This window comes from Odocoileus virginianus, chromosome 2 (genome assembly GCF_023699985.2).
Source record: "Odocoileus virginianus isolate 20LAN1187 ecotype Illinois chromosome 2, Ovbor_1.2, whole genome shotgun sequence".
NCBI lineage: Eukaryota > Metazoa > Chordata > Mammalia > Artiodactyla > Cervidae > Odocoileus > Odocoileus virginianus.
The window spans coordinates 100134581-100152812 of NC_069675.1; the positions used below are offsets into that span (position 1 = coordinate 100134581).

Consider the following 18232-nt stretch of genomic DNA (forward strand, 5'->3'; position numbering starts at 1 on the left):
TGTTCAGGGCGGCCGCCCGCGGTGGGGCTGGAGGCGGCGTGCCGGCCCCGTGAGTCACCCCGAGCCTGGGCGCGGGGGCGGCGGGGGCCGGGCTGCGGGCTGGCATGATGGGGCATGCTGCCGACCAGGCCTGGGAACTGGCTGCGGCCCTGGGGCGATGGGGTAATGGGGGCTGCGTGTGGCCTCCCGGAGGAGCCGGGACAGGCCCAGGCCTGGGCGCGGGGTCTCTGAGCGCCTGGGGGGGTGCTCTGCTGCGGGCCAGGCCGTGCCTCACAGGGACCCTGTGCCCCCCCGGTGCCCACCTTCCGCGTGGGCTGAGAACCTGCTGGGGCGGGGGGAGGTGGGGAGGCAGACAGACATGGAGTCCAGGCCCCGGGGTCCGGGGATTCTGTGTCCAGACCACCTCCAGGCCAGGCCCCAGTCCTCTGTGCCCGAGCTGTCCCGTCCTCTGTGGTGGGGGTGGCCGCATCCTGCTGACCATGTGTAGCGCCGTGGTGTGCCTGGGTCTTGGGGGTCGGGTGCCAGAGGAAGGGCCCCTGCGGTGCGTCAGGGCCGCCAGTCTTGGGGTCGGGACGGGGCGGGGGCGCTTAGAGCTGCAGGGTTCCCGTCCTCCTGAGGGTCAGCACCCCTCTTGTCTGCTTGGTGGCAGAGCCCCGGAGGAGTGGGAGTCGGGGGCCCCACGGTGGGGTGGGGTGCTGGCTGTGCTGGCTGCAGACGGAGCCGGTCTGGGCCTGGAGAGGTCCCGCCTTCCAGGGCCGGCGTGGGCACCGCCGCGAGGGGTGGCTTGCGGGCTGGGCTGGTCTCCCAGGTCCCTGGGGCGGTGGAGCGTGGGGCTGGAGCAGGCAGAGGTGGCAGCGGCCTGAGAAGGCAGCATGCCGGGGGCTGGGACCCTGCCTGCCCTCGGGGGCCGGGGACTCAGACCTGAGCTGGCATCCACAGGGCTGGGCCCCTGTCCTGAATTCCCTACTCTGTCTAGCAGGTGTGAGGAGGGCTTCCAGGAGGGGGTGTCCCTGGCAGGAGGACGCAAGGGGAACGAATGACTGTGTCTACGCTGAGGGCCAGGGCTGGGGCCGAGAGGGGCGGAGGGCCACACCCACTGGAGGGGCTGGGGTGCTGGGCACTGAGGCCTGTGTGGGGCAGGTTCGGTCTGCGGGAGGGTGTGGGGCTGGGCCTGCTGGCGCTGACGGGTGGAGACCTCTGCCGAGTCTTCCAAGATAACGCTCAGCAGAGGGCTGGGGGCCCGGGTCCGGGCTGTGGGGTGGCTTCCCTGCGGACCAGCCTGTGACTTGCTGGGTGTCCTGCGGCGCTTCCTGGGTGTGGGGACGGGAGCAATCCAGTGCTCCTGGGGGGTGGGGGGCGCCGCAGGTGGAGGGACCCAGCCTCAGTGTGCCCGCCACCAGGTGTGGCAGCTGGGGGGCCTCTGCCCCGCCCCCCGCCCCAGGTTGGGCCTGGGGGGCCTTGGTCTCGGCGCTGCACCCCACGTGCCCTGCCCCCACCAGGATGTGAACGAGGTGGGGGCGCCGCGGGCTGGGCCCGGGGCAGCGGGGGGCTCCGCGTGGCCCTGGTGAGGCCGCCTCCGCCCACCCCGGCCCTTGTCTGCTGTTCTCACCACTGGCCGTGCGGGGAGGAAGGAAGCTGAGGGTTGGGTGGTGTGTGTGTGTATGTGTGTTTGTTTTCGCCTGGGCTCTGGGGGCCCAGGGTAGGGCCCGGCCTCCGGCCGCCAGCGCCTTGACTGCCAGGGTGAGAGGCCTGGGAGAGGCAGGGGCTGCAGTGGGGCTGGGCAGCCTCCTGGAGGCCAGGAGGTGGGCACTGAGGCAGGTCCAAGAAAGCCGGTGGGAGCAAGAGGCTGCCCCCGGGGCGAGCCCTGCACCAACGTCCTGACTGCTGCTGGACCAGCCGGGTGTTCCAGAAGCAAGGTCTGGACCAGACCCTGTGCTTGGAAGGAACAGCAGGTCTCTGGGGGCGAGGGAGGAACCTTTCAGGCCCCCTGCTGACCCCCTCCAGCTACACCTGGGGGGACGCCGAGGCCAAGCGGGGGGCAGCCTGGGGCTTGGGGCTGGGGGCCTGCAGTCCGTGGCTTGCTCTGCTGTCCGTGGGGCAGATACTCCTGCTGTGGCCAGCCTAGGCTACCGACGTGGCGTTGCTGAACGCGGCTGGGGAAGAGACGTGAGCGCCGTGGGCTGGTCCCGGCTGGTTCAGGCCCCGCGGGTCGGCTCCCCGGAGCCCCTCCTTTTCTGCCCACCCAGAGGCACTGCTGCTCGGGTTGGACCCACAGATGTGGCTCGTGTGTGCGCATGGAGGTGAGGTGGCCGGGGTCGATCCCTCTGAACACCTAGGCCTGCGAGAGCCCCCCCCGACCAGTCGTCTCCGCACAGGTGGGTCACGTGTCCAGGGTGCGTCACCCCCCGAGGCCACCGGGCCGGCGGGGCAGGCCCGGCGCCTGCTCGGCTCCACTCGCTCTGAGGCTGCAGGGGGTGGATGGGCTGTGATGGGGCAGGACGGGAGGAGGGACTGTCCACGCGTGGGTCGATGCTGGGGGCTGGGGCCTGAGGGGATGTGGCGGGTGGGAGCCAGCTGCCAGCCAGGCGGGGCCCCGGGTCCAGCACTGGTGCTGCTGGGAGTGAGTCTGTGGCGACGCTGAGAGGCAGCCCTGCCTGCCACCTGTGTGGTTGAGCACGAGCGGGCCTGGGGCTGGTGGCTGGAGGGAGCGTCCACGTGACGAGGCTTGTTGGCTGCAAACGAACTGAGTCAGTGGGGTGAGGGCCCCGAGGACGTCACGGGCGCCTCCCAGCTGTGTCCTGGGAGTCCACGACCCCGGCTGCCAGGCCGGGCCCTCAGGCGGCTGGGGAGGAGCCGGGGGTCACGGTTGACCACCAGCCGCAGCTGAGTTGGCCTGGCCTGCCCCTTGGACTGGGCCGGGCTGGGATCCTCGCCGCGGGCGGGCAGGCCCCCGCCACACCCCACCGTCCGTCAGGCGAGCTTAGCCCGGCGTACTCCCGGGCCCAGAACCGGAGGAGCAGGGAGCCGCGAGGAAGAGCGAAGCGGGGAATCCCGGCCCCTGCGGAGGAGGGGCGGCCGCGGGCCTGTCTGGTGGGGATCCTGCTAAAACCAGGCATCCACAGAGGCTGTTTGTGTCCTTATCGTGAAAACCACACCACGTGGGCTCGGCAGACACCCGAGCCAGGCGAGGTGGGCAGTGACGTCCCACCTCCCACTCCAGAGCCGAGTGTCCTGGACTCGGCACTCGGCCCGTGTGATCGCTGGGGAGTCCCCTCTTCTGCGCCGAGCCCCCGCCTGGGTGGTTTTCCGCGAGCGTGGACCTTTTCTGGCAGGGTGGGGTGGACCCCCTCACCTCCTGCCCAGGTCCCACAGTAGGTTGGGTTTCAGGTGGAGACTGCAGTGGGGGCCGACGCGTGCCTGAGGGTGGGGGTGCGTGGGAGACGCCCGGGGGCTGCTGCTGGGCCTGTCGCCGGGTCAGCCTGGGCAGGGGGACCCCGGCCCTTCCGGAGGAGTCCTGGGAGAGGAGGGAGGCTGCCTGGGCCCCGCGTGGGCGGCAGGGTTTCCACGTGCTCGGGGCGGGCAGGGCCGCCAGCGTGCCCGCAGCCGCCGTGGAGCAGGCAGTGTGCACGCAGTGTGTGCGGCCAGAGCCGCTGGGGCAGCCGGCCTGTGCAGCCGGATGTGGACAGCTGGCTGGACCTCAGGCCTCCGGGCTGGGGGGCCAGGACCGAGGACCCTGCACTCGCCTCTGTGGGCCCAGGAGGGCCAAGGGGCCCTGTGATGCGGCCCCCGCGCCCCACCCCCACTGCCGGCCCCGGGGCTGGGCCGCTGGCCGCTGGCCTACAAAAGGCATTCTGTGCCCCGGAAGAATGACCCCGTTGTGTGGCTGGAGGGTGGCCGGGAGCCACGACGGCTTCCTTCCTTCCCAGCTTCCTGCTCACTCCCCTCTGGGGGGCAGAGCCCCCACCTGGGGCCCAGCTGCTCCTGCCAGGGCCCTGCTTTCCCGGGCGGGCCGCCTTGTGGCGCCCCCGCCCCCTCCGGCAGTCAGAGCCTGGCTGTCTGCCCGCCGCCCTCACCGGGCCCGTGGGCCCGTCCTGGGCTCGGCCTGGGCCTCTGCTGGTGCTCTTGCAGGGCCTCCGCTGCTGGCAGGCAGCGGGGCCTGGTGGGGACCTGACGGTCAGCGGCCGGGGGTCTGTGGCCCCCACGAGGGCTGTCGGCCTGCTCCAGTGCCCCGGCTGAGTCAGTGCACCCGGGGGCCTGAGTGTCCCGGGTGAGACGGCTGGCCCCGCGTGGGGAGCCTTTGCCCCCGCCCCTGCGTTCTCACGCCAGCCTGCCGCTGGGGCGCTGGGCTCAGCCAGCCCGCTTGGCCGGCCCTCGGCCCGGCTTCTGGTGGCCGTGAGCGCGTTTGAACTGCAGTTCGGGCCTCGCCCTTGGCCTCTGCTAGCCCCTGGCTTGGCCCGGGTCCTGTGCGTGGCGCCGTCCGAAAGCCGAGGCCAAGCTCAGATTGAGGAAACGAGGCTGGGGTCCCCGTGCTCCTCTAAGCAGCCCTGGGCTTTGGCCAATGGGAGCGGCCTGTGGTCACAGGTGTCTGGGCGAGGGTGGGGGGCCGGGCGGTCCTGGGAAAGGGGAACTCGGCCGTCTGGCGAGTTCCCAGCCGCCTGGCGGAGACACTCGCCTCCCAGGCCCCTTCCCAGGCTCCCACAGCCGGCTCGCCCACCATGCTGCAGCGCCAGGGGCCGCGGGACCCCGGGCCGGCTGGCCGGGGGCCGGTGGGGCCACCCCCGTGGTGGGACCTCTCGCCCGCCCTGGCCATGAGGCTGCACCTGCTGGCCTCTCTTTCGGGAGGCGGTCTGGCCTGGCGGGCGGGGAACCGTAGGTGGCTGGCAGGTAGGGCTGGGCCGGGGGTTGGGGGGGCTCTGGGGGCCGGGAGGCCTGGGAGGGGCCAGGGTCTCCCCTGAGGGCTTTGGCGCTCCTGGCAGGTGTCTGGGCTGGGCGGGGGCAGGTGAGGAGAGTGGGGCAGGGGCCAGGCATGTCCCTGGAGCCCTGCACCTTCCCGGGCCCCATCGTGGCCGCCCAGCGTGTGCCTGGAGCCCGGCCGTGCCCAGGGCGTCTTGTTGGGGTCCCGAGTCTTCGCCTGGTGTCTGTGCAGCAGGTGTAGGATGGGGAGGGGTGGGGGACTGTCAGATGGGGAGGGGAGGGGGACTGTCTCTTCCATCTCCTCGCCCCGAGGCTCCCTGGAGGAGGGCCTCTTGGGGTCTGGCTCGGCCCTTCTTCACACAAGGAAACTGAGGCCGGGGCGGGCGGGGTTTGTCTAGCTGCAGGAGGCCCTGGACCCACTGAGGAAGCTCTGTGCGGGTCGGGCTGCCCAGGGCTGGCCCGGGATGGACAGCTGGCCCTGGCCTCGGCTCGGCCCTGGGTCTTGGCTCCCCTGGGGCAGGCAGGGAGGAGGCCTGGAGGAGGCTGGAATCCCAGAGGGTCCCAGCCCCCGCATCGTGCAGGGGGGGCCAGCACCTGCTCCCGCCTGGCCCAGCTCACGGCCACCGCCTTTGTTTTGGTTGCAAGGCACTCTGTTCCGTCACGGTCGCCCTGTGTCAGGGCCCGCTAGGGTCACTCAGCACGTTTTGCCAGTGCTCCTGTAAGGACGCACTCCTCTGTGCCCAGTTTTGAGGGGACGCCGAGGCCCAGAGACGTGACGTGACTGTCCCAGAGCCACACGGCGGTTCAGGGAAGGGGCCTGGCGGCCCACACGGGAGCCAGGAGCACTTTGCCCGTCCAGGCCTCCTGAGTCCTTGCTGTTGTGATTGGTTAGGGTCCAGCCCCTGCATCTGGGGTGCCTCACCGGCCTGTCCTTGGCCGGGGGCAGGGGGTGCCTGGCCCGGCTCCCCTCCCGCCACGTGGATGGTGCTGGCGCCAGGGGAGGCTGTTCCAGGCTGTCTCTGGGAGCCATGCGGTGTTGGAGCGGGCACCTGAAACGAGAGTGTGCTGGAGAGCGGGGCGCTGGGCTGCCTTGGCTGGGGGCTGCCTGCCCTCCCCTGCCCTTTATAAGCCTTGTCCGCGTTCTGCACAGTCAGGATTTCAGGGGCGGGCACTCAGGCGTGCTGGTGCCTCCCACCCTTGCCGAGTGACCGCGAAGGCTGGCTCCAGGTCCAAGTCTCCAAGCCCAAGCTTCCTCGAAGGCCCAGGGTTTCTTGAAGGCTGCGTCCTGCAGTGGAGAGCCCTGGGCAGTGGGGGGCTCTGCCTTCCTCATCTGGAGGCGTTGGTGGGGGTCTTCGTCCACGCCCCTCCAGCAGCTGTGTCTCGAGGGCAAGTACTGGGCAGCCCAAGATGCAGGCCTGGACAGGCCTCTCCAGTCCTGCTCTTGGTTTCCTCGTCTGTAAGGTGAGTGCAGGGAAGAGGATTTTCCAAGTCGGTTTGTCTCTTGACACAACTGAACGTTCAAAGTCACATGAAACGACCTTCATACGGAAAATGTCCTGGGCCGGCCTGGGCGGCTCTGTGCTCCTAGAGGGTGTGGGATGTGTTGACTCTGAGTCCGGAGTTCTTAGGAGCAGTGAGTGTGTGTGTGTGTGTCTGGCGGGCACTTTGGTTGTAGCAGCCCGCGTGTGACAAGGTGTCATTGTGTTTGGTGGCCACACATTCTGAGTGTCCTGCATGGACGCTGCTCATCTCCTTGGCGGATGGGACCTTTGTTGAGGCCACACTCAGGAGATGCATGCAGGTTTGGGGATCTGTCGCCGTAGAACGTGCACCTGGCTGCCAGGTATTTGGTTGACTTTTCTTTTTTTGCCCATTGTCTCCTGCCTGGCTTCTCTTGGTACCACCTCCCGCTTTTTCCAGTCGCTCATTGTCTGGGAAGTCCTCCAAAGCGGCGTGTGAGCGTGGAGCATCGAGGCACTCGGCCCTGAGTGAGGACAGCTCCCTGAGTCAAACACGTGCTGTGTCTGAGCATCTGCAGTTGGTGCTGCCATCCCTAGCGCACCAGGCCTTCCCGCTCATCTCCGGGGTCTTCCTGCACCTGCGTCTGCAGCCCGCTCGGCTCTGGGCAGGTGTGGCTGTCGTGCTCAAGGCCTCTGACGGAGTGAGCTTGTGCTTTGCTGCCTTTCTGAAGGCGCAGGTTGCAGCTGATCGCTCGCGGGGCCAGGTGGCAAGAGTTCCCCAGAGGTCCAACGGGCCACGAGTTCCCAGGAGGGACTGAGCCCCGCTGCCCACACAGCTCCGCGGATGGCGCGTGGGTTTGGGGAATCAGGGTGGGTTTGGAGCCTCGAGAGGCATGGTTCTGGGTCCCCGCCATTCTGTGTCCCGTGCCGGGGGGGCAGTCCACTCCCTTGGGCTGCCGTGAGAGCTGGAGAGCCCTGCCTGCCTGGCTTGCGTCCCCCGGCCTTGGTGTGGCCCCGTCCCTGAGGCTGGCCCTCCTGGAGCCCAGCTGCCCTGGGCCAGGGTCTGGTCACTGCAGCCCCTCAGCGTGGCGCCGCCCTGGGGGTGCGTGTCAGCCATCAGGCTGGATGGTGATCGGCAGCCCTGGCCCCCACTTCCTGTCCAGAGCTGCCCGGGGCGTGCAGCTCGTGGAGGCTATCCGCCGGTGTCCCGAGGGCAGGCACCAGCGGTGGAAACCTACAGTCCCCGGTCCCCCCTCCCACACGGTTGCCCTCCTGGAGGTGGTTTGTGGTCGTCAGCAAGGCCAAGAAGGCCAGGAAGGGGCACTGAGGCAGGGGGCGCGGGGCCAGCGGCCCCGGCAGGGGGTGCTGGGGAGGTGAGGAGAGGGGGGGGCTTTGGAATTGAGGGGCGTGATGGGAGTCGTGGGGAGGTTCTGGTGGTGACTGAGGGCACGGTGGGCCTACTGCCGAGTGACCCGTGCAGGGGGCTGCCACGGGGCCGGGAGGGCACGCTGAGCCAGCCGCTGTGGCCTGGCCACAGCCAGATGGAGCGTGGCCTCTCGAGGCTCCGCTGCACAGAGGGGCTGATGGGGCCCTCACGGAGGTCACGGTCATCCGGGCCCAGGGAGGCTTTCCAGCCACCAGCCGGTCCGTCCGCTCCTGCCTGGAGGCCCGTGGGCTGGGTGGCCGGGCTGGATGCTACGGCGGGAGGTTGCCGAGTCCGTACGTGGGCCGGGGCTCGAGGGACGCGGATGCGCCTGTCCCGTGTCGCTTGTCCATCCTCACTGCTGGGGGTCAGCCGGCTTCTCCCCTCTCCTGCCACCATGGCCCCTGAAAAGTGCCTGCTGGGGGTTGCGGAGGGTCTCAGCCGCCTGGCCGCTGGCCCGCAAGGTGTGTCAGGAACGAGGCCTCAGGTCAGGGACCTGGGACCGTGCGCCGATGCTTCGTGTGGATGGGGTGGGGTTCTCGGGCCTCCCGGGCCTCGGGCCCCTGGTACAGAGTGGGACCCCCCTCCTGTCCCTCCACTTGCTGGGGGCCTGGGGTGGGGACTGGAGAAACAGCCTGGCACGCAGCAGGTCCCCAAGGGGCAGCTGGGCGGAGCTCAGATCTCAGCTTGGGGACAGTCCTGCCAGCTCGTGAGCCCCCAGGTGGGCCAACACAGACGGACAGAGCCCAAAGGGGTACCGAGGCGCAGTCTGTGTGGGCCTCCCCCCAGGCTTCTAGCAGGGGTGTGTGGGAGCCGCCGTGCCGGTCCAGGCGGGAGGCGCCCCCGCCGCGGCGGAGACGGGGAAGCCCCGCTCCTGTTCTCAGTCTGTCTCACGGGACCGGCCCTGCCTCCATCTGCAGAGGCCCTGCCGCCCGAGCCTCCGCTCACGATGGGCACCAGCCTGCTGACTCTGGCTGAGTCAGTGGGGGGGGTGGGGGTGAACCTCTGCCGGGGAGGACGCTGAGGGGCCAGAGCTTGCAGCACGTGGTGGTGGCGGGGTCTCCAAACGCCCCCCAGGAGCCCCTCGGGTGCCGGGCCGGCTCTCTGCACCCCCGGGTCTCAGGCTTGGCCCTGCTGCACCCCTCACGTGGCCCTGGGGGTGCTGGATGTCCATGCCCACATCCGAGAAATGGCGATGCTTGAGGGCCGTGGGAGGGCTGGGGATGTCCCGGGAGAGGCCAGCCCACATCGAGTCCCGAGGAGCCGCCCTGCTCCCTGACCGCCCGACATCCTGGGGCGGGTGGGCCCCCGGGACAGCTGCCCCTTCTCCAGCACAGGAGGCCTGTGTATCTGCTGGGTGTCCCCAATGCCGCGGGGCTGCGGGAGACGCAGAGGAGCGACGGGCCGCGGCCGGGGGGGCAGGCGGCGCCCGTGTTCCACGACAGAGCTGGGCGGCGGCCCCTGAGCCCGCGGAGCAGCATGGCTCAAAGTGAAACAAGCATCACTTCTTTTCCTGTTGAAGAGAAACCGCCTCAGCCAGTCCGCGGGCTCGGGGGGCCCCCTGGCCCCCCAGACGGTCCTGGGGCAGGCGGGGTTTCATCAGGAATTCCCCCACTGCCCGCATCCCCTCCTCCGCCGCCTGGGCCAGCACCCCGGAGGTGCTGGGGAAGGTTCAGGGGTGCTGCCTGGACGGGAGGCCGTGGTGCCCAGGTGCCCCCGCCGGGCCCCAGAGAGGTGAGCGTGCTCCCGCTGCCCGCGCCCGTCGTCCCCACGGTGGGCGTCCCCACTGGCAGCAGGTCCAGCCTGGAACTCGGGGCCGGCCTCTCGGGCTGGCCTGGGGCCTCTGCGTGAGACTGAGGGGTGCTGGGCCTCCGGCGGAGAGCCGGCTCTCGCGCTGGCAGTGGGAGCACCCTGCCCTTCCAGCCCCTTCCTCACCCGCGGGTGGGACGACACACCGCTCGAGTCCCCAGGCTCCCAGGTTCAGGGCGGCCACTGGGGCTGTTCCCCAGACTCGAGCTTTGCCTCCGAGGATGCTCTGATTTCATGCGGGGGCGGGGGGTGGGGGCGGCACGAGCTACCAGCCGCCAGCGGGCCCTGGGTTTGGGGATCTCCGTTTTGCAGGCTGCGGTGGTGACGGTGTCGCATGCAGGTTCAGTGGCGCTCGTGGTGAAGAATCAACCTGCCAGGGCAGGAGATGCAGGAGACGCAGGTTTGGTTCCTGCATCAGGAAGATCCCCTGGAGAAGGAAATGGCAGCCCACTCCAGTATTCTTGCCTAGAGAATCCCATGGACAGAGGAGCCTGCGGGCTACAGTCCACGGGGTCCCGGAGTCCAACACGACCGAGGTGCTGAGCACAGCCCCAGCTGCCCTGTGGCCCCATCCCTGTGGTCCCCCACCCCACTTTCTGTGCCTCCTTTTGGGGATCCCAGCAGGCCTGGGGGTGTGGGTTCGGCCCCTCCCTGGCCTCCCCCTGGGGCAGCTCCTGCCTGGCCGCTGAGCGGGAGGAAGGGGAGGAATGACGCCGGGGAGGGCGGGGGCCTTGTCAGCGAGGTCGCCTGAACCCTCGTCGTCCCCAGCTGTCTCCAGGGTGGGAGGAGGGGGCGCCTCTTGGTGAAGTCATAAGCCTTGGAGCTCTCCTAAAGGGCCCGGCCTCGTGTTTGGGGGCCCCAGCGGGTGGTTCTGTGGCCTGCGCCCTGGGGTGGGCACCCTGCTGGGCGGATGGAGAAATGTACCCAGGTAGGAGCCTGGCCCTGGAGTGGGTCTCCGAACGCCATGGGTGCCGTCCAGTCATTGCCAGTCCTGATCCTAAACGTCCCCAACCCCCAACTTCCCCAAAGCCTCTGGGGACAGGCCCACCTGCTGGGCTGACCTAGGGACTGGTCCATCGGAGTCATTTGGCTTCTCCTGAAGAACTGGCCGAGCCCTGAGGTTTAGGAAGACCTGGAGTCATGGGGTAGTGGAGGGGAGGGTGACAAGCTGGCATTTCGGGAGCCAGGCTTCTGGGCACTTGCGGCATGCAGGAGGGGCGGGGGGGTGGTATCCGTGCAGCAGGCCCAGTTATCCCAAGGCTCTGAGCGGCCTGTGTGGTGGTCTTAGCACCAGGCACGCTCGGGGTGTTCTGGCGTAGGGGGCGTCATGCCGCCAGGGCCCTGGCCAGAGCTGCAGGCCTCCATTGCGGTCCGGCCCCAGCATCCCGGGGGTCTGGCCAGGTGTGTTCCCTGCGCCCGCGAGCCCAGCTCCCCGAGCCGTGGAGAGTCGGGGTGAACGGGGCTCCGGGACTCAGGCCCCTCCTCTGTACCATGGCGGCCGGGGCAGTGCCCCCTCCAGCTTCAGCATGCCCTCAGCCCCGAGTGCCCTCCGTGGGTGCCTGTCCTGGGTGCCGCTGGCCCGGTGGGTCGTGGAGGGTCCGCTGCAGGAGTCGGGGGGAAGCTGGCTCTCTCGCTTGGCCTGGCGTGCAGGCTGGACCCCAGCCCACTGGGCCTGTGAGTTTCCGGGGTGGGCCTGGGGGGCAGCCTCCTGCCAAGACCCCAGCCCGAGTGCCCCATCCAGGGCCTTGGCACTGTTACGCCTCAGCGCTTTCGTGAGCCTAGAGGTCCAGGCGCTGGCCGGCCCCGGGAGCCCTGTCTGCCCCCTCCCCGTCCGCTGCTTGTGCTCCCCACTTCCACCACGGCGGCCGGGCTCCAGCCACACCTGCCGCCACTGGGCCCAACCACAGTGCCCCCAGACCGTACCAGTGTGCCGGGTGAGGACGGCCCCACCACTCCCCCTTCCTCCCCCTGCCGCTCGCCAGCCCCGGCCAGCGCAGGACGGCCATCAGAACCCCGGAGCATCGTCCCTTTGTCACTCGTGGCAAAAGCCATCCAGGGTCACCCTCCGCCGCCTCGGGCAGGGCAGGTGGTCCCTTGGGTGGTGATGCTGGCCTTGGCGACAGTGGTGGTGGTGAGGGTGGAGCTTCTGCCCACCGGGCCCACAGCCCCTGGTCCCTCTGGGCCCGGGCGTAGCCTGGCAGCCGTGGAGTCATGCGGTCTGCCCCTCACTCAGCAGCACCCTGCCGGCCCCACAGCGTCCACTCTGCCTGTTCTCTCCTCCCCCTCCCCCAGGTGCCACAGAGGCTGGGGAGGGCAGTGCCAGGAAGCAACAGTTGGCGGCCGCCTGCCTTCCACGCAGCCTACTAGGGTGGAGCCCTGTTGGGTGTCCGGGGGTATCTGAGCGGTGGGTGAGGGGTGAAGGAGACGCGTATCTTGGTCACTGTGTTGCCCACCCCTGTCTCCTCTGGGGTCTGGAGGGTCGGGGCTGCCCTGAGCTCTGGTGTGGCCCCTGACGTCGACGGCCTCCTGGGCCTGGGACCCTTTCAGCCCGTAGGGAGGCCCCTCACTAGGGCTCTTGAGGCCGCCTGCCTGCTGGGCTCGACCCTTCTCTGAGACCCCAAGGCGGGGGCCGAGCTGACCCGTGTCCTCTATGCTGGGGCTGAGGTTTGGGGCTGGGGGCGTTGTTGGGGAAGGGGTCAGGATACCCCAGCGGAGCCGCAGTCCAGGCCACTTGAGCCCCCCGGGCGGAGGCCGTGGGCCAGCCGTGCTGCCTGGCCCACCGTCTGCAGGCCCCCGGCTCGGGCTGGAACCCTGCCCTGCAGGGGCTCAAGGGCCCCCTTCCTGGGTCTGCAAAGCAGGTGCGCCCACTTAGAGAAGGGGCGCTGCCCCCATTCCCAAAGGCCCCGTCCCCGTGGGGCCTGTGGATCTCCCCGCCTCCCCGCCCCCGCACCCCACCACCCCCTCCCCCAAACCCCGGCGCGCCGTGGTCCCGCCGCAGGCCCTGCGGCTGCCACTTCTGCCTCCCGCGGGTGCCAGGGGAAGCAGTCCTTCCGGAAGGCGGGGGCTGGGGGTGGGCGTCCCAGGAAGCTCCGGAGGGCCTGCCAGCTCCCCGCTGTGGGGTTTCGGTTCCAGGGTGCTGGGGAGGGTGGTCCCTGGGCAGGGGTTGGGGGCGGACGCTCGTGCTCAGAGCCTGGCTTGTTTCTGGTCGGGTCGGGGGCTGGCTCCCCGGGGGTCTTCTCGCCTGCCTGTGCCCGTCTGCTCCTGCCCCCTGCCCAGCTCCTGCCTGGGGCCCCTCCCCACACTCGCTCGCCTCTGCCGGGCTTCCTGCTTGGCCAGGCCTGGTGCCCTTCTGGCCCCCAGGATGTGCGGCCTGGGCCCCGGATCCCAGCCCAGGGCCTGCTCGGACACCGCCCTGCTGGGCCCTGCCGGTTTGGGAGAGCGGCGGAGCCCCCTGAGCCCCGCTTTCCGAAGCTTGGGGGTCCCCTGGCCACGAGGCTGCGAGGCTCGCCTTGGGCTGGCATTTCCTGTTGCCTCCCCCGCCTTCCTTGGCAGAGGCCGGAAGGGAGTTGGTGGGGGTTCCCCAGCTTCCTTCTGGGGGGCCTGGGGCGGGGGGGGGGAGGCAGGAGGGCCTTCTGGAGGAGGGAGCCCATGCGGTTGGGGGCTGTTGGCTGGGGGAATGCCCCCTGCCCCCCAGAGGGAGCCCAGGGCCTCCTCCTTGGCCGTGCCCAAGCTTGCATACAGCTCCCACTGGGAACTCACCACCTCAAGACACGGGCGGTGCCTGTACCGTGGGAACAGCCTCTAACTTTGCTGAGTGTAACCTCTCACCCCTCCCCTGGGCCCTGTAGTCACTGCTGCGCCCTGAGCGCTGAGCCTCCCGGGACGTGTCGTCTGCGCCATGCAGTCCGTTTCTGGTCTCCAGGTGTTTGCATTTAAGAGTTAGTTAATGGCCTGAAACGCTTTCTGTGTCAAGAAAGAGGTCTGTCCCTCACCCTGCCAGGCAGGCCTTCCTGACCTGGACCCGGCAGCTCTTGTAGTCACTTTGCCCGGGTCGGGGCTGCCCGCCTCTTCTTGGAGGTCCCTGTGTACTCCAAGGCCGCGGCCTCTTCTGAGGCCTGGTCTCTCCCCTTGCTGCTGGTCTGGTCCCGAGGGGCAGGGAGGGTGTCAGCGGAGGGTGGTTCTGGGCCCGGGTCAGGTTCTGGGCAAGGAGATTCGGGAGTTGGGCTTTGCCCCTCCTCTGGAGCTCATGGGTCGTCGTGGGTGGGGAGGGCTGGGTGTCAGCGGCTTCCAGGGTGGGGTCTGGGCCTGAGCCTTGAGCCCTGAGCCCTGCAGCCCAGGATCAGATAAGCATGTAGTGACTGCCGGTGGCAAGTCCCCTGCAAGTCCAAAGTATGACTTCAAGAAGAGCGCCTTATCGTAGCCACTGCTTATCAGAGGGTGGGGACACACGCTGGCCCGGAAGAAGCAGAGCCTGCGTGCACGTGGAGCAGGGGCTGTTTGGGCACTTTTCTTCCTGATGTTCCCTGCCTGGCCAGACTCCAGAAGACTCCAGAAAACACACCAGGGCATTGTCACCTGGGCTCCGGGAAAGTGTCTGCTGTGGGCGTCGCGTGTCAATGGGAAGGGCCCTCAGTGGGGGCCTGGGGGCTGTGGGGGTCGCCGAGGTGGGCATGGGCTGAGGTGGCCCCTCCCTGGGGCCTGTAGCCCCCTGGTCTGGGGCGGTTGGTGTACACGTGAGCCTGGGGGCTGGCCTGGGGAACCAGGCCCTCCCCTTTGCATTTGGGGGGTGGGCTGTACCCAGGACTGCTGCCCCCGTCCACCCCCCGTCTCCTCTTTCTCCCAGTGCCCCCCCTTCCTCATGCCAGGCTCTCCCGCCGTTTTCCAGCGCCTGCCTCTCCCTCTTCGCGGTTCTCATACTTGGGGTGCCGCCTGGCAGCTGGCAGCCAAACAGGCCACTTCCCTCCTTCCTTCTGGCCAGAGCTTTCTCCTGCCTCTCCCGCCCCTTCCTGCCAGGGAGCAGCAAACAAACAAATAAGCCAGCGGCTCAGGCCCAGCAGGCCCAGCTCAGACCTGCGAGTGTCTGCCGCTGTGGGAGTGGGGAGCTCTGCGGCCCTGCCCCGCGGGCATGGCTGGCCAGCAGCGGGGGCCGCAAGGGGATCCGGGCCCCCTGGCCCTGCCGGCTGCACTCCGCCCCTCACGGGAGCCGCCTCCGAGAAGCCCCTTTGTCTTCTCCAATCTGAGACTCTCCAGTGCCCCAGGATGGCCAAGTGGAGGTGGGGAAACTACAGGAACCCCAGGGTGACGTCTCCCTCTTGGTCGCAAACCCCTGTCTCGTTTCCAGAGGAGAACGGTGGGCGGCTCTCCTCAGGAGGCCAGGCCCTCGGGCTTCTGGATGCAGAGGTCGGAAGGCTCACCTGATCTGTGGCCCCAGTGGTAGCCACTGTGCTCTCTGGGGACGATGCCTGCAAAGCAGACATTGTAATGTCCATCTTGCTCCCCCCCTGCCCCCTGGAGATCAGAAGGGTGCTTCTCGGGACTCAGTGACGAGGAGGGGCCCATGCTAGCCTGCAGCTTGCAGCAGGGTTCCTCACGTGGGGGGGGGGGGGGGGTGGCGAGGGCTGGTGAAGTGGGCACCCCAGGGGCCCTGGGGAAGGAGCAGTGACTGTGGGCCTGGGGGCAGCTGCAGGTTTGGGGGGGTCATGCCTGCTGCACATTTTCTTGTCCGTCACAGGTGGGTGGACAAGGTCGCGAGCCTTCAGTGAGGTCAAGGGTGTGCAGCCAGACCTTGTGTCTGCTTCTCTTCCTGCAGCCTGCCTGCTCTTGCCAACCCCTGGGGGAAGACCCCTGGGCACACAGGTGTAGGCATCCTCTTGTGGGTCATGTGTGAAAGTTGCTCCGTCGTGTCCGACTCTTTGCGACCCCATGGACTCCACAGTCCATGGAATTCTCCAGGCCAGGATACTGGAGTGGGTAGCCTATCCCTTATCCAGGGGATCTTCCCAACCCGGAAATCAAATCCAGGTCTCCCGCATTGTGGGCAGATTCTTTACCAGCTGAGCTGCAAGGGAAGCGCAGGAATACTGGAGTGGGTAGCCTTTCCCTTCTCCAGGGGATCTTCCCGACCCAGGAGTCGAAGCGGGGTCTCCCGCGTTGTAGGTGGATTCTTTCCCCGCTGAGCTGTCAGGGAAGCCCCCTTAGGTGGGTGCAGGAAGCCTAATGGCTCTTAGGGCTGGGTTGCAGTTCCCACCTAAGCCAGTAGGTGCCGCCATCTGGACCTGGACTCCACAAGCTCTTATTTTCAGTGAAACGGTTTGTGCTCCTTTCTTTGAATGGCGAGGGTTTCAGATGAGGCTGTCTTGCTGGTGCAGTGGCAGATGGGCCCCTTCTCCCTGGCTTGGAATTCCAGGCCCACTTGCCATGCCCCTCCTCCCTCAGAGGGCACGTGAGGGACAGGGTGTCCAGCAAGCTGGGAGCTGCAGGAAGGAAATGGGTAAGAGCTCCTGGAGAAGGGGGTCCCCAGGGTTGGCAGAGCCTCTTGTGTGCCTGCGGGGACCAGCCCACAGAGTGGGGTGCCTGGCACCTCCGTGGACAAGTCTGGAAGGCCCTGGGTGATAGCTCAGCTCCGGCCAGAGTCGGGCCTGCCTGGCTGTGCCTGGAGGTGGCAGTCTCCTGCAGCGCGTCCCCAGGACTGTTGGTACCGGTGACCAATGCGGGGGAGGACTTGGGGGCGATGCCCAGACAAGGCTTCTTCCTGCTCTGAGCCTGGCGCTCTGTGCACGGCTGCTCTCCGGTTTGGGCATGCGAAATCTTCCTGGGGCTGTTGGGTGGTCCAGGCAGGGTGTCCCCCCAACCTGGGGGTGCCTGGAGAGGGCCACTGCATTGCATCCTTGGCCCGCTCGACTTGTCAGAAGCTTGTGTGATCACTGCAGGCCTGGCCGGAAGGCCCGGAGACCATTTTGCAGACGGGAAGGCTGAGGCCCCGGGCCGGGTGGGGGGTGGGGTCCTGCTGTACTCGGGGCACCCTGCCAGACAGAGGCAGGGTTCGCTGTGGCCTGCAGCTCTGGCTGCAGCTGCCTTGTTTGGGCCTCTCTGAGTTCCCGTGGTCTGCTCAGGCCCTCGGGCGGCAGTTTCACCCCAGAAAGCCTCCCTCCTGTGGAAGCTTCTCGCTGAGCCCTCGGGGTGGGGAGGGGAGGCCCAATTAGTGCTTGACGGGACTTGGAAAACCCTGGGATGAAAGGCTGGCGTGTGGGAGGTCTGGGCCTCTCACCGCAGCTTCTGTAGGCTGCCTGTCTCCAGCCTGGCGCACACCCGGGCCCCTCCACCAGGCACCCTGGGAAGCTCCCCGCCCCCGGGCCACAGGCCACCAGGCCCCGGGCACACAGGAAGCCGTACCTCTCCAAGGCCCCATGTGTTAGAGGGCCTGGGGGTGTGGTGTCTCGGCCACCGCTGCTTGGGTCCCTGAGCAGGCCCGTGCGTGCAGCGGGTAGTTGGGAGGACGCAGGGCCTCAGTTCCCCTTCTGTAAAACGGGGTAATGGGACCTGCCATGTACGTCCCAGCTTGGCTCGCTCATCCACACTGAGGACATGGACTGTTTCTGCTGCCTGGTGGGTGTGGTGGAAATGTCAGCCTTCAGGGTTTTTATTATCCCCAGACTTTCACCTTGACCCCCTGAGTAGATGGGCAGAGAGGCTGGCAACTCCGGGCCACCGGGCATTTCAGGTGGATGGCCCTGGGGTGCTGCGGGTTCGAGGGGCAGCCATCTGGCCTCCCTGCCCAGGTAGGCTGTCAGCCTGCCCTTCCTACGTCTGCCTCAGGCCCAGCCTAAACCTTGGAGCTGGGCCGGGGTGGCGGGTACCCCGGAGGGGAGCTCTGGGTGTGCCCGGCCAGGGCTTCCCGGCCGGCAGGGCCCTGCGCAGGGCAGTCGCCTGCCATTCCAGGCCTGGCGTGGTCGCTGCGGCCCGAGGGGCGCCGGGTCGCCTCTGCGGGCTCCTGACCGGCCTCCTGTGGCTTCTTGTCTTGCAGACTTCTCCACGCAGGTGAGCTCCTCCTCCCTCGGCTCCCCCGCGGCGCGCAGCTCCATGGCCGCCCCCTCGCTGCACCCCTCCCTGGGGCCCAGCATCGGCCCCTCGCTTGGCTCCCCGGGACAGCTGCACTCGCCCATCAGCACCCTCAGCTCGCCCATCAACGGCATGGGCCCGCCCTTCTCGGTCATCAGCTCCCCCATGGGGCCGCACTCCATGTCGGTGCCCACCACACCGACCCTGGGCTTTGGCACCGGCAGCCCCCAGGTAAGTGCCGGGCGGGGCCTGGACCAGGGGGTGGGGCCTGGGCTAGGGGCGGGGCCTGGATCAGGGGCGGGGCCTGACTAGGGGGCGGGGCCCGGACCAGGCGCCAGGGCCTGACTTTACCTGCACCTTCTGTGGCCCCTGGGAAGCGGGTGCCATCACTTCTACTTTCTGCCTCTGGAGCAGTCTCAGAGAGGTGACCTGGGCTTGGTGTTCTCCATGGTCGAGTTTGCTCAGATGCTTCTCGGAACAGTCTGTCTTTTGGGGTTGTGTCCGCATCAGGAGGCAGCTGGCACTTGGCAGAGCCAGCTCTTGTCTGGGAGACCCCTGAGGCCTGGTC

The 18232-nt window shown here is 68.5% G+C and overlaps 1 protein-coding gene across 2 annotated transcripts in view; it reads left to right on the plus strand.

Annotated features, from left to right (window-relative positions):
* RXRA (retinoid X receptor alpha) overlaps positions 1-18232 on the plus strand; it is a 93174-nt gene that overhangs the window by 48101 nt on the left and 26841 nt on the right. For both annotated transcript variants that reach the window (XM_070455974.1, XM_070455977.1), the window contains exon 2: positions 17630-17895. In XM_070455974.1, coding sequence (XP_070312075.1) covers positions 17630-17895 — 266 coding nt within the window. The remainder of the gene's footprint in view (positions 1-17629; positions 17896-18232) is intronic.